This window comes from Trachurus trachurus (assembly GCF_905171665.1).
Source record: "Trachurus trachurus genome assembly, chromosome: 2".
NCBI lineage: Eukaryota > Metazoa > Chordata > Actinopteri > Carangiformes > Carangidae > Trachurus > Trachurus trachurus.
This window is the reverse complement of record NC_139914.1, coordinates 14167342-14193583: the sequence shown is the minus strand read 5'-3', so window position 1 is coordinate 14193583 and position 26242 is coordinate 14167342. Positions and strand designations below refer to the sequence as shown.

At 40.4% G+C, this 26242-nt stretch overlaps 1 protein-coding gene across 1 annotated transcript in view; it reads left to right on the top strand.

Annotated features, from left to right (window-relative positions):
* Positions 1–8870: 8870 nt before the first annotated feature.
* anos1a (anosmin 1a) overlaps positions 8871–26242 on the top strand; it is a gene marked incomplete at both ends in the record, with an annotated part of 29649 nt that continues 12277 nt past the window's right edge. Inside the window, 3 exons of the mRNA XM_083988286.1 lie at positions 8871–9056; positions 16760–16807; positions 25669–25734. Of these exons, the coding sequence (XP_083844412.1) occupies positions 8871–9056; positions 16760–16807; positions 25669–25734 (300 nt within the window). The remainder of the gene's footprint in view (positions 9057–16759; positions 16808–25668; positions 25735–26242) is intronic.

Below are 26242 nucleotides of genomic sequence, written 5' to 3'. Positions count from 1 at the left end.
CCCCCCCCCCTAACTTTTCCATTTTTTTTTCTTAGACTACGTATGTATCATCATTTATTATTTAGTCTACTTTGTTCTGATGCTAATGCAGGGTGGGGGCAGATTTTTCTACTTATTTCAAATGAAAAATTGTTTGAAACAAGTGAAAATTATCTAAAAACAAGTTAATTTTTAGTCTTATTTTAAGTGGAAAGAGATTAGCTTTGACTAGAAATGAGACATTTGGACAAGAAATAAGACAAATATTCTTGGAAAGATGTTGAGTTTTTGACAAGACAAAAACTCAGACAAGGATAGTATGATATCTGTAATAAAGAAAATGTACAACAATTTCAGGTACTACAAGTGCAGTAAGGTCACTTTCAAAAATAAAGCCAGGAATAAATCCCCTGAGGTTGGTTGTTGTTGGTGTAATCATCTTGACGAACCAGCCTTAGCTATTTTTGTTAACTGGCTCCGCGGTGCTGAGATCAGACTGTTTGTTCTTCTTATTTCTCACTGCCATGCCGCATAATAAACTAAAGGACCAATCAGTCGCCTCCTTAATGGTATTGATTAGCTGTTCAGGAGAGTCATTTTTAAAAGATAGGCTCGGTTGAGTCCTGGTTGCGAGGCAGATCCTCCAACCACCTGCTTTGAGTGGTGACTGAAGCAAAAACATGCAAATGAGACGAGAGATGGGCTAAATGGATCTTCGATTGGGCCTCGTCTTTGAGGGAAAAGACCTTCGATCTCCAGCAGGGCCGTTGCTAGGAATTCTGGGCCCCTTAAAGAATACTAAAGTGGGCCCCGCCCCCTAACTTTTCCAGTTTTTCTTTTCTTAGACTACGTATGTATTATCATTTTTTATTTAGCCTACTTTGTTTTGATGCTAATGCAGCATTACACTGCAAAAACTCAAGTATCGTACCAAGAATATTTGTCTTATTTCTAGTCAAAATGTCATTTCTAGTCAAAACAAATCTCATTATACTTAAAATAAGACATGTTATTATTACATATTAAAAGTAGCTTGTTTTTAGACACTTTTTTACTCCTTTCAAGCTGATTTTCACTTGGAATAAGTAGAAATTATCTGATAATGGAACAAGTTTTTCTTCCTTATTACAAGCACAAAAAACATGCTTTCACTGGCAGATTTTTTCTACTTATTTCAAGTGAAAATTAGTTTGAAACAAGTGAAAATTATCTAAAAAAAATAGTTAATTTTTAGGTGATGAGTCTTATTTTAAGTGGAAAGAGATTAGTTTTGACTAGAAATGAGACACTTGGACAAGAAATAAGACAAATATCCTTGGAAAGACGTTGAGTTTTTACAGTGTAGTATGAGTATTAGTCAGGGTCTTATGCAGAATAATTCAGTCATACAAAGATTAGACTACTGGGGTTTTTTATGGGCCCCACTGGGCGCTGGGCCCCTAGAATTATCATCACCTTTCTCCCCAATAGCCTACAACGGCCCTGATCTCCAGAAAAATCTTATAGGAATGGGTCAGGATCAGGACGCCTCCATGTGCTAATATTCCTAACACGTCCATTGGGGAGAGGGCCCTGCGGCAGAGCTGAAGGGAGTGCATTTCCCATCTGGCCTGTGACTGTCTCAGGATTCACCAGGAGCAGATGGAGTGGGAGTTGCACATCTGGGCTGAGCTGCTTTGCATGCTGCCACGGCAACTAGCCACATGAAGAAAAAAAGAAAAATGGATGTTTGGATGGATGACCTGGAAGTTTTTGAGTTTGCTTAACCAAAACGAAAGGCTTTCCACCAAAGAACTTCGGAAAACCCACCTGTGATACCACATTAAAGGGATAGATCACCCAAAATTGAAATTTCATTATCTGCTCATCCTCATGTCGACTAAAAGGGGCTGGGAGAAGTTTCAGAGTTATCCGTGGCTTCTCTGAGTTACAGGGGGTCTCGGCGTAGCAGTGCATGTTCATATAACGGTTGCAAATGGATACTAACTGTCTTCGTAACAAAAAGACACACCAAAAAACTTCCAAATACCTCCATGCTGCTCGTATGTAATGTCCGTCTTGTATTGAAGCCCCGAATGTGAAATTGTCCTGAAAAAAATTGAATAAGTCTATATTTCAAGCTTGTTTTGTAGCGTAAGCTTCTCGAAGCTCCTCTTCCCGGTTCGTCAAATTTGGACAAACTGGGAAGAGGAGCTTCCACTACAAACAAGCTTGAAATATAGACTTTTAAAAAAAATTTCGGGACAATTTCGCATTTCGGGGCTTCAATACAAGACGGACATTACATACGAGCAGCATGGAGGTATTTGGATGTTTTTTGGTGTGTCTTTTTGTTACGAAGACAGTTGGTATCCATTGACAACCATTATATGGACAAATACTACTGCGTGGACCCCCCCGTAACTCAGAGAAGGAATGGAGGACTCTGAACATTTTCACAGCTCTTAGTTGACATGAGGGTGAGTAGATAATGAGTGAAATTTTAATTTTGGGTGAACTATCCCTTCAACTCATCACCTGCAGCTATTTCCTCGTGTGCAACAGATCCTTGCACACAAACTTGGAGAGGAATCCCTGAATCTGGACTCGCTCCTTCAGTAAAACCACAGGAAAATGACCAAACTCCTTCTTTATGAGGTGCACCCCCGTTAACTGGGGCTTCCCTTCTGTAACAAGTGCCTGAGAGCGATGTGGAAATACCATTCAGCTGGAGGACCCCACACTGAAAACTGGGATTCCACCAGAAACTCATGCAGAGAGGATGAAGACACGCACACAATGGAAAAACAATGGAAAACGTGATGGGAAATCAGCAACAGATTCCTGTGGGTTTTTTCTACGGCTGCTATAAATACACATTAGGAAACAACTCCTGTCTAATATTCATCTGTCATAAAGGAACATATATTATTTTCATCAGTTTACTTTCATCAGAGGGGCCATCAGAATCTATCTGTAAGCCTCACAAAGTCTTTTTTGTGCATAAACCTTCACTAAAACCTATTAATTTCCATAAAATGAATGAATATGTTCATAATTTTTAATGTGATGATAAAAAAAAATGAATATGTTTATCATTTTTAATGTGATGATAAAGGCGTGGTGCTATTTCAAGACTTTCCTACAGGTCATATCAAACAATGTCATGATCTGACCCTCTGTGTGACTTCCTCCTTGGATTCTTTGTAGTGTTTCCTGTTTTATTTTGAAACCACTCACCATATGTGTTTGAACTTCCTGGCTTTGTGTAGATCCTCTATAAGAGAAGGATTATGTTATATCCCTATTTGCGTTTACTAGACTGTTTCTACCCCGTTTCAGTGGTATCTGGACTGTCCTTTTGGGCTTCATTGGATCTTCTGGCCTTTTCGGGACGACCTTCAGCTTCATGTTCTTGTCACCATTTTGTTTAATTTTGTTTAATTTATCACTCATACGTCTACCCTTGGGGAATACCTTGAGCTTCCTTTTGACAAGCAAAGATTGGGGTCGTTGAGGTTGAAGAACTTGTTGGATTCTGGAGAAAGAACTTCCTGAAGAACTTGACATCCTGGTACACAGTGACATGACGACAATAAAGTCTGATGTTCAGATTCACTGTTAACAAAATTACAGCTTATCCAGACTATCCAAATAACTTTATGTATTGGTAAAACTTAAAGTAGAAGCTTAAGTGGTGTGGAATGGTGGCTAAGGCTGTCAATAGGTCATTTGATACCCAAGTTGTGCAAAGGATTGTTCAATTTCTCCTGCATTGTATTCTTTCCTTGTCAACCCAAGCTGACCAATCACAGGTCTTCATTCAGTTTAGTATTAGTCCGATGTTCTTCCGTTCTCCCTATTTGCGTTTACTAGATGTTTCCCTGTTTCTACCCGTTTCAGTGGTATCTGGACTGTCCTTTTGGGCTTCATTGGATCTTCTGAACTTTTCGGGACTATACCTTCAGCTTCATGTTCTTGTCACCATTTTGTTTAATTTTGTTTAATTTATCACTCAACTTAGTCCGATGTTCTTCCGCCACAAAGTTCCAGAACAGAAGAGAAGAACAGCTGAAGAAATAGAGAAGAACAGCTGGGACCACAGGTAATATACAGTACCGTAAGACTAAAGCAATTCAAAGCATCAAGAGAAAGGTTTCAACTACCTTTACCTCTTACAAGTGACTAGAAAGTCACAAAGTTCCAGAACAGAAGAGAAGAACAGCTGAAGAAATAGAGAAGAACAGCTGAAGAAATGTGGAATCTATCCTCCAATCTCAAAGCTCATCTCTAGTCCCCTAGGAAAGACATTCAATTGGCTACTATCAAATGATCTGTCAGCTCACGGTTGCCTTCTCTGAACTATGTTTGACATTTTGAAAAAAAAACAAAAAAAAAAGTGTGTTAGCCCCAGCGAACTGGCACACAACCCAACACACAATGAGTCAATTACCACGTCATAGTGTTTTGTTTTTATTTGTGAAACAGTAAGTCGGGCTCGCAGCGGGGCGCTCTGAGGGATTTTCTCCTTCCTGTTGTGGGTGGACCACCAGAGCATCAGCTCCCCACACATCCGAAGACACTTGCTTCATTCACAAAAAAAAAAAAAGACGTCAGAGATTTGCTTGTTTGGCTCCCTTGTCAGTTGGTTCCTTTCCTTGATTTGACAACACTTTATTGCCTTCTAGTCTATAAGATTGTACTTATAGAGGTGTAATCAACCTGACTCTCTCGGAATCAGAGGTAAAAACCCTCAGCTGCCTGCAAAGCCTCATTAAAGGGATAGTTCACCCAAAGTTGAAATTTCATTTTTCTCCTCCCCCTCATGTGGACTAAGGGCTGGGAGAAGTTTCAGAGTCCTCCGTGGCTTCTCTGAGTTACAGGGGGTCTCGGCGTAGCACTGCATGTCCATATAATGGTTGTCAATGGATACCAACTGTCTTCATAACAAAAAGACACACCAAAAAACATCCAAATACCTCCATAGTGCTCGTCTGTAATGTCCCTCTTGTATTGAAGCCCCAACATGAGAAATTGTCCCGAAAACAATTAAATAAGTCTATATTTCAAACTTGTTTGCAGCGGAAGCTTCTCTTTCCGGTTCGTCAAATTTGGACGAACCAGGGTCTGTCCTCTTCCCAGTTCGTCCAAATTTGAAGAGGAGCTTCGAGAAGCTTATTTCTAGGCTATTTCTGTTATTTCTAGACTATTTCTTGACATTACTATGCAATTAATTGTTACATTTTGGTTATTTCTTGACATAATGGCATAATTCATTAAATTAGCCACGGAGGACTCTGAAACTTCTCCCAGCCCTTAGTCGACACGAGGGTGAGTAATGAGTGAAATTTCAATTTTGGGTGAACTATCCCTTTGAGCTAAAGGCAAAGCGCCATAAAACCTGAGAGGGAGCACCACAGTGTGTTTGTAAAAGCGATGCGGCTGGGAAATACAGGCGTCTTGTTAAACACCGCGGGATGCTCCAGCAGCGCGGACGGGGCCCCGTGTGCCAGCCATGAGAGAACTGACAACCCGAAGGAGGAGAAGAGGATCTCTTCAGAGTTTCCAAAACGTCATGTTTTCTTCTCCCCCCTCGGGCGAGGAAAGCAGCGGTGCCTCGCCTTGCTTATGAGAGATATGTTTGTGGTTACTTTAATAGAGGAGTCCATAAAAATGCTGTTGTTTTGTAGCTACTAGCTAGAACATTACAGCTGGGATTCCCTGGAAAATACATCACCCCCCCCTTCACCTCCCCTCTGAAATTGGCTGAAAACACTCTCACTCTCCTGGAAAAAAAGTTCCACCTGTGTGTAAAAAATCACAGATTCTCCAACAAAAATGTTTCCTCTGCATTAATAGAACAGCACGAGGTGTGAGTTTGCCTGTGTGTTACAACATCTGGCCTCACCACAAAATAAAAGAACTGGAAATATACCAGAGATGTTTATGGACTATTGCAACATAACAAGTACTGCTAATGTTACAGTAGGATATTAATGGACTCGCATTGGTAATTTCTTTGGATTTCTTACGGAGCTTATTAGAACCACACAAAAAAAAAAAAAGTCAAATATGAGCATGATAGTTGGGAAACAGTATCTATCCATACCCCCATCAATCAAACAACAGCAGAAGTTGGTGCTTGTTCCTTTCTTCACCTGTTTGACAAGGGACTTTAAAGTTCCTTGACTTTTGGAGGAAGTCTTAAAGGGATAGTTCAGCATTTTGGCAAATTGGCCCATTGCCATAATCCCTATAGTCATAGCAGGTTCGTTACCTTTAATTGTCGGTGCAAGCTATTTTTAGAACGGCGGAGCAGAGCCGTGAGCTGCTCAGAGCTACGCTACGGAGGCTCATTATGGGATTTCTTGGTTTCCCTCATCAAACTCATCAAATACACAATCCAACAACTCCACAACGCTCTGGTGGACAAGTTGTGAGCTGCACATTCACCACGCTATGAGATAATAACACAACGTTACCACACAGAGTTGTTTTAGAGGGAAATACAGAGACTGTTGATGAAAAACTGTCCCTGAAGGCAACGTGCATCAGCGGTTTTGCATGAATTTCCCTCTAAAACAACTCTGTGTGGTAACGTTGTGTTATTATGTCATAGTGTGGTGAATGTGCAGGTCACAACTTGTCCACCAGAGCGTTGTGGAGTTGTTGGATTGTGTATTTGATGAGTTTGATGAGGGAAACCAAGAAATCCCATTAGCCTCCGTAGCGTAGCTCTGAGCAGCTCACGGCTCTGCTCCGCCGTTCTAAAAATAGCTTTCACCGACAAATAAAGGTAACGAACCTACTGCTATGACTATAGGGATTATGGCAATGGGCCAATTTGCCAAAATGTTGAACTATCCCTTTAAGGAAACCTAGGAAAAGGGGTACTAACATATTCTGATTGCTGACTGTCCACTTCACTTTAGTTCCTGTCTTTGGTTGAGAGGTTCAACCTACCCAAAGAATCTTTGAACAATGGTTCAAATATAGACAGGAACAACAGCGATTTGAGTCTTTATTGGGTAAAATGGATTGTGTTGGATTGTGTTGGATTGTGTTGGATTGTTACTGCAGCTAAGATGAGGATGGCGTCACCTACTTTCTCTCACCTAATATCAGCAAATACAGATAGTCAGGTAACTGCAACAAAAGACTTTAAACGACTTACAAACGACACACAGGTGGTGCAATCAGACACAGGTGAGACACATGAGGTAATCAACCAGGTGGGAGAACACAGGAAGACAAGACAGGGAGGAACTCAAGACACGCATGATGACAGGAACACAACTTCAAAATACAACAGGAACTAACTTAACTAAACAGGGGAATGAAAGAAACCAAGAGTCCAAAACAAGAATCCAACAAAAAACAGAGCCACTGCGCCATGACTTAAGACCTGGACTCAAGGAACTCCCATTCAACGCCAGAGCTCGGACCTTGGACAGCAGACCACGGTACCACAGGTAACATACTCAGGGCCGTTGCTAGGAATTCTGGGTCCCCTTAAAGAATACTAAAGTGGGCCCCTCCCCCTAACTTTTCCAGGTTTTTTTTTCTTAGACTACGTTTGTATTATCATTTATTATTTAGCCTACTTTGTTTTGTTGCTAATGCAGCATTACACTGCAAAAACTCAAGTATCTTACCAAGAATATTTGTCTTATTTCTAGTCAATATGTCATTTCTAGTCAAAACAAATCTCATTATACTTAAAATAAGACACATCATATTAAAAGCAGCTTGTTTTTAGACACTTTTTACTCCTTTCAAGCATATTTTCACTTGGAATAAGTAGAAAAAATCTGATAGTGGAACAAGTTTTTCTTCCTTATTACAAGCACAAACAACTTACTTTCACTGGCAGATTTTTCTACTTATTTCAAGTGAAATTTTTTTTGAAACAAGTGAAAATGATCTAAAAGAAAAAGTGAATTTTTAGGTGATGAGTCTTATTTTAAGTAGAAAGAGATTAGCTTTGACTAGAAATGAGACATTTGGACAAGAAATAAGACAAATATTCTTGGAAAGATGTTGAGTTTTTACAGTGTACTATGAGTATTAGTCAGGGTCTTATGCAGAATAAATCAGTCATACAAAGATTAGACTACTGGGGTTTTTTATGGGCCCCACTGGGCGCTGGGCCCCTAGAGTTATCACCACCTTTCTCCCCTATACAACGGCCCTGCCACAGGTAACATACTGCAAGACTAAAGCCATTGAAAGCATCAAGAGAAAGGTTTCAACTACCTTTACCTCTAACAACTGACTAGAAATGTGCTATATAAGTGCAAGTCCATTTACCATTTACCATATATCACAAAGGCAGCATGATCTATTGGGGGAACTGTAAAATGTCTTTTCCATTAGAAATAACTATAAAGCAAAGGTTAGAATGTGTTTTCACTGAAGCTCATTGAAGGAAATGTACAAAAAAAAAAAAAACTTTCAAATAACAGGAGCCTGACTCATTTAAATTCATTTTACTGTCATAAAATGACACGAAATACACGGAACAACTTAAGAACAATAAAGAAATCAGCTTTTATGGATTCCTCTTTAATCAAGTGCTGAATAATGGAAGTGCTCCTGATGAGATTCTGCCTTTAGGGCTCTGAAATTTTTTTTTCTTTAACTTTTATTATACCCACACCTGATATTTTATTGCTTTGCACTACTTTATGATATTTATATTCTATCTTTCCAAAACAGTGGAAAGATAGGCCAACAGTCGTGTTTACGCGCATTACATCAGGTGCTTTTGCAGATCACAGCAAACACTCCGCATCCTGACCCCTAACTGCGTCCGCCTAGATCCCATTATAGCTCCTCCCTTGGCTATATAATTCCCACTTCATCCCGGACTCCCATCAGATTTCCTCCTGCAGCGGCTGAAGAGAAGAGCGATGCTTTTGTCCCTGTGGATTATTTTCCTCCTCTGCTCCGGCGTCTGCGCCAGGAAGCAACGCGCGGACAGCGGCGACGACGACGACGGGGACATGTCCTCCTGTCCGGAGAGCGTGTCCAAGGCGAGGTGCGCGTCTCGGTGCCTCAGCCTGCACAGCGTGGCCGCGCGCACCACATCGCTGCAGGTAAGGACGTCTATGGCACCGGTGCGCACCATACAAAGTGATTCAGACCTCAACTTTTCACAGCCATTAAAATATAATAAAAGCCAACAGGTTTTAGGAGCAAATAATACGTTTATAACCTTAAAGGGCCCTACCAGTGCTTATAATGTCTTTATTAAATTGCAAATCACCTTTGCCTTTATTATGCTTTGGATGTTTTTATACTTTTGGAAACTTGCTGGAGTTTGGGAAGAGGGACTCATTGAAATTCAATGGGAGTTCTATTAGAAATATACTGCCCTACAAAATGCTGAGAAACAGCTTTTTGTGTTTTGCACTGTCAGGTTTAAGCATCAAATGATGAATAACTACCTAGTCTATAATTGATTGACTGAATTAAATGTATTTGTAGTTTGTCTTTCTGACCAATTTTGACCGTTTTATGGCAGATACTGCACTTTGGCTTGGTTTTACTCCAATAAAGTAAATTATAGAATGTAGGGAGTAAAGTAGGCTACTCTTTGTAGATCCTGCACTTTGCCTTGGTATCACAGTACTTTTTTGGATGGACGGCAAAATAAAAAGCACAATATCTCTGGAAATGTTAGCAGTACCAAGATCAAATTCTAAGAGATTGAAGAGAATATGCCTTTACACTTTTGATTGGTCCAAAAAAAAAAAAATGCAGATACTGCACTTTGCCTTTGTAGGGCAGAATAAATGAGAAGCAGTCTTTAATTACATCCTCATCCTCTATTATTTTCAGTGGCTGGTCTGTTTTAAATAAGGATATAGTCCTATATGAAATCAGCTTTAGGTATATAATTAGATTTAGATAAAATTAATCAGGGTTTCAGCAGAGATTTAAATATCACTAATGGGTCTATTCATATCTAAAATAAGGTTATTATAATAAGGACTATTATACAGTGGGTACGGAAAGTATTCAGACCCCTTTACATTTTTCACTCTTTGTTTCATTGCAGCCATTTGTTAAAATCAAAAAAGTTCATTTTATTTCTCATTAATGTACACTCAGCACCCCATCTTGACTGAAAAAAACAGAAATGTAGAAATTTTTGCAAATTTATTAAAAAAGAAAAACTGAAATATCACATGGTCATAAGTATTCAGACCCCTTTAAATTTTTCACTTTGCAGCCATTTGCTAAAATCAAAAAAGTTCATTTTATTTCTCATTAATGTACACTCAGCACCCCAGCTTGACAGAAAAAAACAGAAATGTAGAAATTTTTGCAGGTTTATTAAAAAAGAAAAACTGAAATATCACATGGTCATAAGTAACCCTTTGCTGTGACACTCATATTTAACTCGCATGCTGTCCATTTCTTCTGATCCTCCTTGAGATGGTTCTACTCCTTCATTGGAGGTTACAAAAGAATTTCTGCAGCACTCAAGGTTCCTAAGAGCACAGTGGCCTTCATAATCCTTAAATGGAAGAAGTTTGGGACGACCAGAACTCTTCCTAGACCTGGCCGTCCAGCCAAACTGAGCAATCGTGGGAGAAGAGCCTTGGTGAGAGAGATAAAGAAGAACCCAAAGATCACTGTGGCTGAGCTCCAGAGATGCAGTGGGGAGATGGGAAAAAGTTCCACAAAGTCAACTATCACTGCAGCCCTTTGTATTGGGCAGGTGATGAGCAGTGCCTGGTTTTCTCCACACATACCGCTTAGAATTAATTGCAAAAAGTTCAATCTTCGTCTCATCAGACCAGAGAATCATATTTCTCATAGTCTGGGAGTCCTTCATGTGTTTTTTGGCAAACTCTATGCGGGCTTTCATATGTCTTGCACTGAGGAGAGGCTTCCGTCGGGCCACTCTGCCATAAAGCCCCGACTGGTGGAGGGCTGCAGTGATAGTTGACCATCTGGAACTTTCTCCCATCTCCCCACTGCATCTCTGGAGCTCAGCCACAGTGATCTTTGGGTTCTTCTTTACCTCTCTCACCAAGGCTCTTCTCCCACGATTGCTCAGTTTGGCTGGACGGCCAGGTCTAGGAAGAGTTCTGATCGTCCCAAACTTCTTCCATTTAAGGATTATGGAGGCCACTGTGCTCTTAGGAACCTTGAGTGCTGCAGAAATTCTTTTGTAACCTCCAATGAAGGAGTAGAACCATCTCAAGGAGGATCAGAAGAAATGGACAGCATGCGAGTTAAATATGAGTGTCACAGCAAAGGGTTACTTATGACCATGTGATATTTCAGTTTTTCTTTTTTAATAGATTTGCAAAAAATTCTACATTTCTGTTTTTTTCTGTCAAGCTGGGGTGTTAAGTGTACATTAATGAGAAATAAAATGAACTTTTTTGATTTTAGCAAATGGCTGCAAAGTGAAAAATTTAAAGGGGTCTGAATACTTATGGTCATGTGATATTTCAGTTTTTCTTTTTTAATAAATTTGCAAAAATTTCTACATTTCTGTTTTTTTCTGTCAAGATGGGGTGCTGAGTGTACATTAATGAGAAATAAAATGAACTTTTTTGATTTTAGCAAATGGCTGCAATGAAATAAAGAGTGAAAAATCGGAATGGGTCTGAATACTTTCCGTACCCAGTGTATATGAATTATCCATTTAAAGCTGCTGTGAAGATGTAAATCCAGTTTTCAAGGGGGAGGCTAAAAGTTTTTGACTGATAAGGGTCAGGGGAGACCATAAGGCTTGTCATTGTGATTCTATAATTCATTCAGATCCCCCCTCTGTCAGTAACTATCTCCTCACACACACATCCAGTGCACTGCTCGGCGCTCCAGGCTTCCTAAACACTCACTTAGAGCGATTCTGACCGCGCGGGATGACGATACAGTCCAGAGATCAGACCGGATCACGAGTAGACGTCTTGATTGTCTACTATCTCCATCGAAACCACGTGGCACGCTGCTCCAGTTTGAGCTCCGAGTCCTCCGAACTGCACCTCAGATACAGTACAGGGCCGTAGCTAGGAATTCTGGGGCCCCCTGAAAGAATACTAAAGTGGGCCCCTAACTTTTCCACATTTTTTCTTAGACTACATATGTATTATCATTTTTTATTTAGCCTACTTTATTTTGATGCTAATGCAGCATTACTATGAGTATTAGTCAGGGTCTAAGCAGAATAAATCAGTCATACAAAGATTAGACTACTGTTTTTTTTTTGTGGGCCCCCTTTGTGGGTGCTGGGCCCCTAGAATTATCATCACCTTTCTCCCCTATCCACCACTTTATTTTCCTATGATCCATTGCGTCACACCACAACGGAAGTCGGTTTTCAATTTCCGTTTCACCCCGTAGTAGCATTCTAGCGAGCGGCTAACTGGTAGCGTTAGCCACCGGTGTAGGTATCAAATGTGGGGGCTCCGGGCTGCCAAAACCGGTTTGACTAAATCTGATGTTTGTTAAGTCTATAAAACGAATTATTGAACAAACATTACTATTTCTGTGTGCACGTTTTTGTAATTAGTCATGGTTATCGTAGTTGTTAGCAGCAGTAGCTAAGCTAACAGCAGGACGTCAGCTGTCAAAACCCTCCCGTTGTCGGACACGACATGAAACTACTCCAGTTAGCTCAGTCATGTTGGAACTAGGATATCTGCTGGAAAACATATTTTTTTCATGGGCCGTTTATTGAGTTATTTAAGACACCGGTAACGGCTAACAGCTAACGGTTAGCCCAGCTAATCTAAAATGTAATGAATGGAACGGCCCTGCTCAGTGTTATGTCTAACAGTGGACAGTGGTGTTGTGCAGCGCTGATGTCAGATCAGTGGCTGCCGACGTGTGAAACGCACTCGCATAGACCTCATGGATGCGTCCAGAGACAATATGCCTCTGTTGCCGCTGTGTTTTATTACTCAGAGGAGAAGTTATCACCATCTTTGTGCCAGACAGTGACTGAATGATCCCGGGGGCCACAGGGGCCTCGGAGCATGCCGGGGTTTATGGGTATTTATTGTGTGATAGAGCTGTGGAGAAACCCCCGACATTTCTGATGGCGCCAAGATCACAGTCTCATTTACACTTCTATATTCACACTGTGACTGGACCCATGAAGCCGATCCAAGCATCCAACTGGTCCAGAAAGTTCCTCTTTCTCTATTGGCCGTGGGGTTATCAATCACATCCACTCCTAGTTTGTTATGCAGCAGTTAAAGCGTAACTGTCCGTCAGCCAAACTGCTTTCCAGACAGTCAGTCAACAGTTAAAGCAGATATCAGCTTCACGGCCGTTTCGGCTAATGCTGCGTTCAAGGCAGGCTTTTGAAACCGTAAGTTACAGCTTCAAGTCACAACTACGACTTGGTAGCGTTCCAGGTAACCCGTAGCTCGTGTTTTTACCATCCTGTTGTCTGTGAAAGTTCCCTATAACGGCCACTCGTAACTTCCGACCCGTGAACTCGTACCAGATCGAACTGGTATGACTTCACAGGAAGGAAAAACACAAAGTACGAGTTTCTTTGAACGCACCATGAGTTAGCAGCCCCCGCCCTTGTCAGGCATCAATTGGTCCTCGTGCTACGTCACCACATTCACGCGCATCCCTTGGCTGCACACACAGCCCTTCATGCCGTTCTCTCTCCTCATTGGATAACACTTGTATCCCACAAGGAAAATTTTCTCCTCGGGTTACAGCAGAGCAGAGTGACGGAGAGACTCGTGTTTAGGCTGAAATACTTCATGTAAGTGATTGCTGACGGAAAATAGGACTATTTAGGACTTATATTAACAAAAACATTCCACTGATATCTGCTTTAAGTTACGTTAAATTTAAAGGGATAGTTCAACAATTTGGCAAATTGGCCCATTGCCATGATCCCATAGTCCTAGCAGTAGGTTCGTTACCTTTAATTGTCAATTTTTAGAACGGCCGAGCCAAGCGGCGAGCTGCTCAGAGCTATGCTACGGAGGCTCATTATGGGATTTCTTTGGTTTCCCTCATCAAACTCATCAAATACACAATCCAACATCTCCAAAACGCTCTAGTGGACAAGTTGTGAGCTGCACATTCACCACGCTATGAGATAATAACACAACGTTACCACACAGAGTTGTTTTAGAGGGAAATTCATGCAAAACCGCTGAAGCGCGTTGCCTTCAGGGACAGTTTTTCAGCAATTAATTTCCCTCTAAAACAACTCTGTCTGGTAATGTTCTGGATTTATCTCATAGCGTGGTGAATGTGCAGCTCACAACTTGTCCACTAGAGCGTTTTGGAGATGTTGGATTGTGTATTTGATGAGTTTGATGAGGGAAACCAAAGAAATCCCATAATGAGCCTCCGTAGCATAGCTCTGAGCAGCTCACGGCTCTGCTCCGCCGTTCTAAAAATAGCTCGCACTGACAAATTAAGGTAGTGATAGGGATTATGGTAGGCTAATGTGCCAATTTGCCAAAATGTTGAACTATCCCTTTTACACCTTCATAGTCATAAATAGACCTATCAAACCTGTTTGTATCAGGCCTGTAACCCTTTATTGGGTTTCCAGATATTCAGTCAACATTATCATTTTCTGTTATTTTATAATAGAAAACATAATTGGCATCATCATCATCATCCATTTTCCTCACAGTAATTTGTTGTAGGTAACTTTAGTTTGTGGTACTTTACTTTATTTTAGGTTTCTTAGTGTTTCTTAAACACTAAGAAAGAAACAAAATCCTCCAAGGTTATGACATCACAAAGTCACAGGAAGTCCTAACAGCTTATTTTAAGGCTCTAGTTTCTCAAAACAGGCTGCGTGGATTTCCCTTTAGACTCCGGCTTTGATACCTTCACAGTCCTACTAGACCTGCTTTATAATATAAAAACACATGAACAGTTATTTTTATATCATATCAGACCTTTAAAACAAATTTTAGTTAAGAATGGTAGATGATATCTTTATAAAACATTGTCCCTGCATGATATCATTGCCTCTACTGCAGCTCCACTGAGGCGTAGTGTAATGGTGTAGCTCATGTGCAGCCCAGTTAGTCCTGAGGAAGTTCAGACAGAGTAGACCCACCCTCTCCCCACCCCCTCCCCACCCACCCATCCACCCACAACCCCAGAGGAGACAATTTAACTCAGCCCTCCATCAATCACGCTCTATTTATTTATTGACAGAGCGAAAATGTGAGTGTTTGAAAAGGCCACATGCTCTGGTCTCATCGGCAGCGCCCGCAGCAGCAGCAGCCTGCATCCACTCCACGTTTCAGCCTCTTTACATATTCTCTGAGAGGTGGATTATTTCATGTCACACATTCAGATTGGAGTGCGGCCAAACAAACAAAATAAAGAAACCAACAATCATCCATAATCCAGAGATTTAGTCGGCTATATATTTCAAAGTATGGCCGCATATATGATGAAATCACAGCTTTGTAAGATGTTATATAAATAAAAAAAAACAGATATGATTTGCAAGGAATCATGGGTTCTTGCTGTTTTGGTGCCATGAACGACCGACAATTTAAAGGGATAGTTCAACAGTTTGGCAAATAGGCCCATTGCCATAATCCCTATAGTCATAGCAGTAGGTTCGTTACCTTTATTTGTCGGTGCAAGCTGTTTTTAGAACGGCGGAGCAGAGCCGTGAGCTGCTCAGGGCTACGCTACGGAGGCTAATGGGATTTCTTGGTTTCCCTCATCAAACTCATCAAATACACAATCCAACAACTCCACAACGCTCTGGTGGACAAGTTGTGACCTGCACATTCACCACGCTATGAGATAATAACACAACGTTACCACACAGAGTTGTTTTAGAGGGAAATTCATGCAAAACCACTGATGCACGTTGCCTTCAGGGACAGTTTTTCATCAAGCAGACTCTGTATTTCCCTCTAAAACAACTCTGTGTGGTAACGTTGTGTTATTATCTCATAGCGTGGTGAATGTGCAGGTCACAACTTGTCCACCAGAGCGTTGTGGAGTTGTTGGATTGTGTATTTGATGAGTTTGATGAGGGAAACCAAGAAATCCCATAATTAGCCTCCGTAGCGTAGCTCTGAGCAGCTCACAGCTCTGCTCCTCCGTTCTAAAAATAGCTTGCACCGACAATTAAAGGTAACGAACCTACTGCTACGACTATAGGGATTATGGCAATGGGCCAATTTGCCAAAATGTTGAACTATCCCTTTAAAGACTAGATCATCATACGGACACCTTTGTAGGACATTATGGCTTTAGTTTTAGACCATATGGGTCATATACTGTATGAGGGTTGGCAAACGTGGATCAATCCACCAATGAAAATGCTCATTAGTTTTGAAATTAAACATGATATACTGTATATAAACAAACAGCCTTAGAACCACTAACCAATAGAAATGAGACATTGTGTAGTAGCTATATAGCGGGTTAGATTAGGAATACACTGCTGTTTCTTTATTGAACACTCTTAAAATAAGTCCAAGATATCAAAGTGCTGATTAATCTACTACACCAGCACTGTCTCGTGTGAGCGGACCGCTGATCCTGGATCTGGACTCATTAGTTTTCAGCAAACCGCCCGAGGCTCCCAGCAGGGGGCCATGAAGGACAGCAAGTCCCACAAACTAAAGACAGAGAGAGAGAGAGAGAGAGAGAGAGGGAGAGAAACGTCGGTATACGGTGTGAACTCTGCAACCCTGTGATGTTCTTCTGACAAACTGTAATTATAGCGCAGGAACCTATAATTAGGGAATTAAAATGGTTCCTCTGCACTTAATTCAATCACACTAACTTGTTTCTTCTTTCTCCTCTTTAGAATAATGGATCCATGGGCTGGTGTCAGAATCATAAACAGTGTGCAAAGGTAGGTATCCAACGGTGACCACACACTTCTGGATAGGCACTGATTGATTATGTTGTCTATTGGCTTCTGGATATAATATAATATAATACAGTGGTTCTAAACGTGGGGTTTGGGGACCCCCAGGGGACCTTGAGAGTGTTAAAGGGGGTCCCAAACTTTTTCTTGAAATTCTACCACTTTTTTGAGAGAATTTTTATTATTGTTTAGATTTTTTTTGAGAATTTTACCACTTTTTTGTAGCAAATCTTTAACTTTTTTTAATTTACTTTTTTTTACTTTTTTTGAGAATTTTTTTTAACCACTTCTTCCTACAAATGTTTAAACGTTTTTGGAGAAATTGTACCACTTTTTTCCAGAAATTTTTCTATAATGTTTCCAAAAATTCACACCATTGGCCCTAATTTGAATGTACAAACTTTATTCAGTGTGTATTTCTGGTTTGCTTGAAAATTTTGTCCAATGGGGGTCTGTGGTCTAATTTGTGTCAATTTAGGGGAATATAATATAATATAATATAATAAAATAAAATATAATATAATATAATATAATATAATAAGATATAATATAATATAATATAATATAATATAATATAATATAATATAATATACGACTGTGTAGTTTTCTCTGTTGACATCATTCCTGAAACCAGGAAAAGTCTGGTCCAGTTTTAGCGGATGCTGCGTTACTATGACAACCAGCATCAATCATTTTCTGTTTTTCTTTTTTTTTTTAATGTGGTTATTTCTATGTTTGAACCCACATGAATGAATGAAGATAGGCTATTATTAAAATGTATCAGCACTACACACACACACACACACACACACACACACACACACACACACACACACACACACACACACACACACACACACACACACACACACACACACACACACACACACATGCCTGTGGCCCGGTGTGTGTTGCTAAATGTTTCACATCAGTCTACAGAGACAGTTGTGTGGGAGTGAAGGTGTTTTCAGGTGTAATAAATCACTCTCCCCGCACGTGTGTGTGTGTGTGTGTGTGAGCTTGTACATGCCTGGATGCATGTTTGCAGGCACCTGTGTGTGTGTATGTGTGTGTGTGTGTGTTTGGCTGCAATAAATCACCCCCACATGCAAAGTGGTGACAGCTTGTGTTTTGTGTTTTGTTTTACGTGTGTGCCTGATTGTGCGCTTGCAGTGGTTATTACCCACATCCCCGCTCTGCCATTCATCACCAAACTGTGCCTTTTGCTCTCGGACATCCCATACATCAACATACTTTCCCGGCTAATGCACCGACACTCATGAAGGAGGCAGGTGATAATTGATGGTATGCAGGCTAGCAGGGCCGTTGCTAGGAATTCTGGGCCCCCTTAAAGAATACTAAAGTGGGCCCCTCCCCCTAACTTTTCCACTTTTTTTTTCTTAGACTACGTATGTATTATAATTTTTTATTTAGCCTTCTTTGTTTTGATGCTAATGCAGCATTACACTGCAAAAACTCAAGTATCTTACCAAGAAAGTTTGTCTTATTTCTAGTCCAAATGTAATTTTTAGTCAAAACTAATCTCATTATACTTAAAATAAGACACATCATATTAAAAGTAGCTTGTTTTTAGACACTTTTTACTCCTTTCAAGCATATTTTCCCTTGGAATAAGTAGAAAAAATCTGATAGTGGAACAAGTTTTTCTTCCTTATTACAAACACAAAAAACCTGCTTTCACTGGCAGATTTTTCTACTTATTCCAAGTGAAAATATGCTTGAAAGGAGTAAAAAGTGTCTAAAACAAGCTACTTTTAATATGATGTGTCTTATTTTAAGTATAATGAGATTAGTTTTTGCAGTGTAATGATGCATTAGCAAGTGAAAATTAGTTTGAAACAAGTGAAAATGATCTAAAACAAGTAAATTTTTAGGTTATGGTTAGGTTTTATGCTTATTTTAAGTGGAAAGAGATTAGCTTTGGCTAGAAATGAGACATTTGGACAAGAAATAAGACAAATATTCTTGGAAAGATGTTGAGTTTTTACAGTGTACTATGAGTATTAGTCAGGGTCTTATGCAGAATAAATCAGTCATACAAAGATTAGACTACTGGGGTTTTTTTATGGGCCCCACTGGGCGCTTGGCCCCCATCACCTTTCTCCCCTATACGGCCCTGTGCATGCTTTGCAAACCCCCTCCTCCTCTGATATTACATCCAAACTTCCCTCTGGTAACTTTCACATCCTTTTATTTCACAGCTGCAGCCGCCGAGTCTCGATATTTAAGGGTCCCCACAAGAATGATTGTCTCCTTGTGAGATATTAACAGGCCCGAGCAGCCTCTCTCGCTTTGGTAACCGCGGAGATCCCAGCGATGGGTAATTGTGATGACATGTTAGCGCATCAGACGTCTCTGCAGCTGCATTATTAAGAGCTTGTAAAGTGAGATATCTGGGCCCGTTTAATGAAAGATCGCAGGGAAGGAAGTGTTGGCATGACGGTGTGGATTGGATCAGGATAGCAGGGGAACACAGCAGCGCATTGACTGGTGGTGAATGTGGAATATACATAAGAAAATAATATTTAGCCCTCCTGTTGTCCTCCTGGGTAAAGGAAGAAAGGACAAAGAAAAAAGGAAGGAAGGAAGGAAGGACAAAGGGAAAGGTGGGAGGAAAGAAGGAAGGGAAAAAGGAAGGAAAGATAGAAGGAGGGAAGAAACAGATTGGGTCAAAAAGGAAGGAAGAAGCAAGGACGAAGGAAGGAAGGGGGAAAGGATTGTGGAAAGAAGGGAGGGAAAAGGAAAGAAAGATGGAGGGAGGGAACAGATCAATTGGATCAAAAGAGGAAGGAAGAAGAAGTAGGACAAAAGGGAGAAAGGAAGGAAAGAAGGAAGGATGGAGGAAGGGAACAGGACAACAGGGTTAATATTGTGTTAAATTGATATACTAATAAAGGATAGCCATCATTTCACAAAATCCATTTACATGCCCATCACTTATGAACATAATTAAATTCCTAATTATAAAATAGCTAATTATAAAGAAGTTATACAAATATATTGAAAAGTAAAATGTTCTCAAATATATGTAGACTATATATTTTGAAATTCCAAAAATACTATGTAACATGGGCTTAATAATTACTGAAAACTATGATAGATTGGAACAATTTCAGATACTGACATATGTCTATATGTATGTTTACCTCCATATGTGTAGACATTACGTACAGTATATACATACTATATATACACACATATATTGCATGGAATACATACAATTACATAGAAACATATAGCCTACTTACCCCAGTCCTGAACGAAACAGTGGTAAAAATGAAAAATTTCGCATATCTTAAAGATGTAGGATATACACGGTTGCTCATAAAGTTGGAATAAGGCAAACTGTATTCCAGCTTGATGGGCAACCATAATAACATAAAGCTGTCCTGTGTGTAATTTGGATACAATTTCAATCAAATACACATATGTTACTATAAAACTATATGAGAGGAGATGAAAAATGTCTGTTTTTTAAAGGGTAATTGACATATTTTATGTAATTTCCTGTATCAGGGAACATGAGACATGTTGACATTTATGTTGTTAGTCGCCTCAATGTGTCACTTTAAACATGGCTCCTTTTAAACAGTCATTTAACATAGATAATCTCATTCCTGTGGTATAATAACACCAGTCTGTTGTTGCACTGATTGAATTAGTCATTTGGAAATGTACATGACACTTAATTTAATTGTTGCACTGGGCCGCTCAGGTGATTCCACACCCTCAGCGTTTTTATTATCATCGCGATTATCGTCGTTTTGAGACTTGGCCACTGTTTGTTTGTATTAGGATTTTATGTTTATGCCTTATTACATCTGTTCCGTTTATTCCCACTTTCATCTTCACGTTGGTAAAAATGTTGCTCTGCTGAATCTGGCTTGGGATTTTGATTAGGGTAAAAAAAAACTCAAACATCCTGGTTGAGTGTAAAGAAATTGGACTTTTTCCCAGATCTATCTATTGATTCTTCCTGGTCCTGGTCTTTAGCTTGATGCCGAGGAGCCTGTTGCTGTGAGACAGCCCATCTCGTTGGCCCCGGCGACCACTTGGCCACTTGTAGTCCTCGCGGGGCCCCGGCGGTAATGAGCGCTTGTTAATCCTTCTGTCACTATCTCCTCCAGGCAGACGGACCATTTGCAAGTTGCCAGTGTTGATTAGCTGCACACACACACACACACACACACACTCCCACTCAGTCCGGTTCAATGCAGCTCTGAGGGAAAAAAAAAAAGCTTAAGATAGCGAAGATGCACTGACACTAACAGTGTCTCAGCTCGCAACCTTGACAATTGGCACCCAGCGTGGTGTAACGACCGTCTTTCAGTGGCACTTGGCAGTCATTAGTGGGCTTCAATACTCCCCAAAGCCTCGCTGTGACATCTGACTGAGAGCCAAACATCGTCGGCGTAGAAAAGTACTTGTGAAATCATTGGGAGAAGCCGGCCAAGGTCCTTCTCTCCTTGTCTCCTTGTCTGAGGACGTTTATTAAAAAAAAAAAAAAGGTTTGGAGCGTTTTCAAAGACGACGCAAACTCGCAGAAACGGGGAAACACGGGGGCTGCTTCCTCTCCGAGGGGAGTTTGTTTGTCCGGGCAGCAAATCAAACCAAACGGCGTTCTGGAAAAAACGGAAAAGAACAGCATTTTGCACGGTCAGCAGAGAAGTGGTTCGCTCCATTATCTCTGGTTTGTCATGGAGGAGCGGTACACACACACACACACACACACACACACAGATCCACACTGCCAGAAGTCGTGTCCCGTGCCCTGAAAGATCAGCTCAGATCAAACCGGCTCTTATCCCGCCCAGGGCCGTTGTATAGGGGAGAAAGGTGATGATAACTCTAGGGGCCCAGCGCCCAGTGGGGCCCATAAAAAACCCCAGTAGTCTAATCTTTGTATGACTGATTTATTCTGCATGAGACCCTGACTAATACTCATAGTACACTGTAAAAACTCAACATCTTTCCAAGAATTTTTTGTCTTATTTCTTGTCCAAATGTCTCATTTCTAGTCAAAACTAATCTCTTTCCACTTAAAATAAGACTCATCACCTAAAAATTAACTTGTTTTTAGATCATTTTCACTTGTTTCAAACAAATTTTCACTTGAAATAAGTAGAAAAATCTGCCAGTGAAAGCATGTTTTTTGTGCTTGTAATAAGGAAGAAAAACTTGTTCCATTATCAGATTTTTTCTACTTATTCCAAGTGAAAATCTGCTTGAAAGGAGTAAAAAGTGTCTCAACACGAGCTACTTTTAATATGATGAGTCTTATTTTAAGTAGAATGAGATTTGTTTTGACTAGAAATGACATTTTGACCAGAAATAAGACAAATATTCTTGGTAAGATACTTGAGTTTTTGCAGTGTAATGCTGCATTAGCATCAAAACAAAGTAGGCTAAATAATAAATGATAATACATACGTAGTCTAAGAAAGAAAAACTGGAAAAGTTAGGGGGAGGGGCCCATTTTAGTATTCTTTAAGGGGGCCCAGAATTCCTAGCAACGGCCCTGATCCCGCCTTAAATTCTTCAGCCGAGACAAAATACCTCTCCCGCTGCAAAACGTGGGCCATGCTTGATTTGAGGTTGAAATGGGGCGGAAAACTAACCGACGCCGAGGTACAATGGGAATGTCACGTCAGTTTGGATTAGCGGACGGGTGGCGCAGTGTACGCCGGAGATGGCAGGCAGGGCTGCATGGCTATCAGACATGCTCCCAGACATTCCTGCCTGCACGGCGCGACGAGCTGTGGATGGTCCACGTGCACCGTTTCCATTTGGCAGCAACTTTTACTTTCCTTTTTATTCTCCACTCTCACAACAGAGCTGCACACATCATTGGTATGAAGAGCTGCACACACACAAAAAACAAAAAGGAAAACACAATATACATTTCTTATCACATCACTTTTTTTTTGGTTTTGTGTCTATTTATTGTTCTTCATTTTTTTCATTGATGTTTGCTACTATTATCTTATCTTATTTCATCTAATCTTAACATTAGTTAACCTAACTCATCTTATATTATCTTCATTTAATTGAAGTTAACCTAATTTATCTTAACTTATCTTATCTTATCTTAACATATCTTATCTTCATTTAATTGAAGTTAACCTAATTTATCTTAACTTATTTGATCTTATATCTTGTCTTATCTTCATTTAATTGAAGTTAACCTAACTTAATTTATCCTAACTTATTTTATCTTATCTTAACATATCCTATCTTATTTTCATTTAATTGATCTTATCTTATCTTATCTTATCTTATCTTATCTTATCTTATCTTATCTTATCTTATCTTATCTTATCTTATCTTATCTTATCTTATCTTATCTTATCTTATCTTATCTTATCTTATCTTATCTAGTGTTGCAAATACCGATCCTTTAAGATCTCCAGTCTTGACAGAATCTTATTATTTAAGAGACAAAAAACTCTGTGATGTACAGTATGACCCATCGTCTTCAGATGTGAACGGGTGTCAGACTTTAGTCTTAGGTGTCATTCCAGAGTCTTATAGTGTGTGGTGGGTATAAGATAACCTTTGTAATGTTAGATTTCAACTCCTGATGTGTGGTGATGTGGTCATAACTGCATATTGTTTTTCTCACATAGCTGTAATATAATTACACAAATGTGACTGATACACGCTGACAAAATCCTGGTCAATCACTGTTATAGTCGTCATATCAGAGTCACTTTAGAGCAACTGGGTCATGCTTTTAATTAGATGATAATCCCAGTGTGCCATTAAAGAAAATATTTCTCGCTATCAGCCCTTTTTATTTTGATTGTGTTAATTAATGTCAAATAATAGTGCGGAGATAATGGAGTCTTGTTATGTACTTCATGACTACTTAATATAATGGGATTGTCACGCCGCGCTGATTTTAATTCACGTTGTGCTTTTTAAGGGTAAAACATAGACAAAAAAACATAATGCTTAGGACATCGAGAGCAGACTTTGTTCAGTCAAACTTTCAGCTCCTCTCGTCCTTGTGAAGCCGCTGTACATTCCTCCGCTCCCCACTGTTTCCCACTACAGCATGAAATTACAATCAGTGGCCACCCGCTCCCCTGGGGGGGGGGGGGGGACAGAGGGCCACTCTGCTAATCGGTGACTTTGTTCACAAGCAGCCTGAAAGCACATAGGATGACATTCTTTACGTGCAATGCATGATGGGATATTCTGCTTAATTTGTTGTACATTACTTTTACATGACGCATCACTGCAGTGGACTATAGTATAGGGAGTAGTGAGTGCCACAAGAGCCTTAAAGGGATACAGCAGCATTTTTTTTTGTGTGTCTTGCCTGACTCCCGAGTCCGTGACCAGCAGATAGACACCATCCTTTAGACTGTGCGTGCAGTAACAAGGGAGATAGAGCCGTATCGCCCGTAATTAGCTTAGCTCAAACACTGGAAGTGTATGGGTAGTGTTAGCCTGCCTCCACCTAAAGTCATCAGAGAAACTCTTCAGCAACTCTAAACGGACCGATCTTGGTCTCAGAGCTGACAAAACTCTCCGGTAAGGCATCTTGTCAAATGCCGCTAACGGGACCAGATCGGTCAAAACGGAGGGTTCAAGCAAAGACGCTTTATTTTGGTTCAAGCTAGCTACATCGAGGGTAGGTTAGCTTCCTAGTTCAAAGTAAAAGCACAAATTCTATCGTCATGGTTTTCTGTATGTAAAGGGCAACGGGTGTTTTATTTTGTGAAAGTAACCGGAAGTGCGCAGGTCACAACGGCTAGCTTGAGTAGCGCCAAATTCGTCCGAACAAAATTGTAAACAGCTGGTATTTAGACAAATTAACGACACACTGCTGATCTAAACGGCTACTTTCTCACCTAAACATGTTTGAAATGTTGATAAAGTGATATATTTACAGAGTTTAGAGCTAAAATTTAATCAGCTTCTGGCTGCTGGTTTCGGCTCAGGTAGGAGGCAGGCTAACACTACCCATACACTTCCAGTGTTTGAGCTAAGCTAATTAGCGGTGCGCCAGCTCTGCTCGTATATCCCTTGTTACTGCACGCACAGTCGAAAGGATGGTGTCTATCTGCTGGTCATGGACTCGGGAGTGAGGCAAGACATGAAAAAAAAATGTTGGCCTATCCCTTTAAAGGGACTTTAAGCCAGATAGAGCCAGACAGAGCTTTAAATCACAAATATAACTCCTTCTCAGGCCAATATTTCAAATGTAACACTGTAAAAGTGTCAACTTTAGGACCTAGAACAACTAATATGTTCAGCTTCTTCTAATTCAGGAAGTGTTGCGCTCTCAGAATCGCACATGTTCACACACCAAGGCCAAGTCCTTGGAAATGTGTCTATGATTTTTGAGGATTCATCCTCGGACTTTTGGATCACTGCTAACAACCTGCATCTGTTGGTGGTTGTACCTGCTTATTAAAAAAACAAAAAACAGGTTCACATTAACATGATCTGCAGGTGACAGAATTTATTCTTTTCAAATCTTGATATCTCCCCAAAGCAAACTGTGGTTTGACAGATCGTAATCTGACAGCCGAGGCTTATCTTTGGTGAAAGTCTGCTCAGCGCTTCAGGCTTTAATAATAAACTCACAGTCTGAGTGATTCATATTAGCATGCCGCAGGAGTTATTGTTACCTGTGAGAGATGTTAAAGTGGATGAGATTCCCTGACTCACTTCAGTGTTCGGTGGTAAGAGGAGCTGTCTGAGAGTGAAGTGTTTTACTCTTAATCAATCCAGAGAGACAGATTCACCTTTAAATCTTCTTATTCATATCTGACTGTGACTCTCACTCACACTTGTTGCCTTTGCTTCCGCAGTGCTTGGAGCCCTGCAAGGATTCCTGGGAGATGAAAAGGAAAAGCAGCTGCAGAGAGATGTGTGAGGTATGACGGATGGGATGGGAACCGGGATTTTTTATCTATATGTGGAATGACTGATTTCACATGCAATCTGTTAAGGGAGCTATAGATACGTTTATGTAGCTAACATTCCCTTAGCAAAAAGTAGTTCCAGTGTTTTCTATATCACCTCTTGTATTCTGCTTATGTTTACATCCTAACCAGCTAGCCTTGTCCAATCACATCATATCTGGTAATAACTTCAATCTGAGGATGTAGCACCACCAGGAGGACCTATCACCTACAAATTTCCCCTGTGCACATGAACTTGTTTTCACAAAGCAGAGCTGGAGATGGCCATAGGTGATAGGAATCCAATGCAAACACCTCAACATCAATGATTCATGGGTTGGTTGACCCTCAAAAAGTCCTTGATCGTCCCTGGTGGCCTAAAGGCAGGATCGGACTACACAAGTTCATGACGTATGAACTCATGCTCGGAATTCATGATTGGTTGTGAACGAGGATTGGTTGGGGTAATACTTGTAGTGTT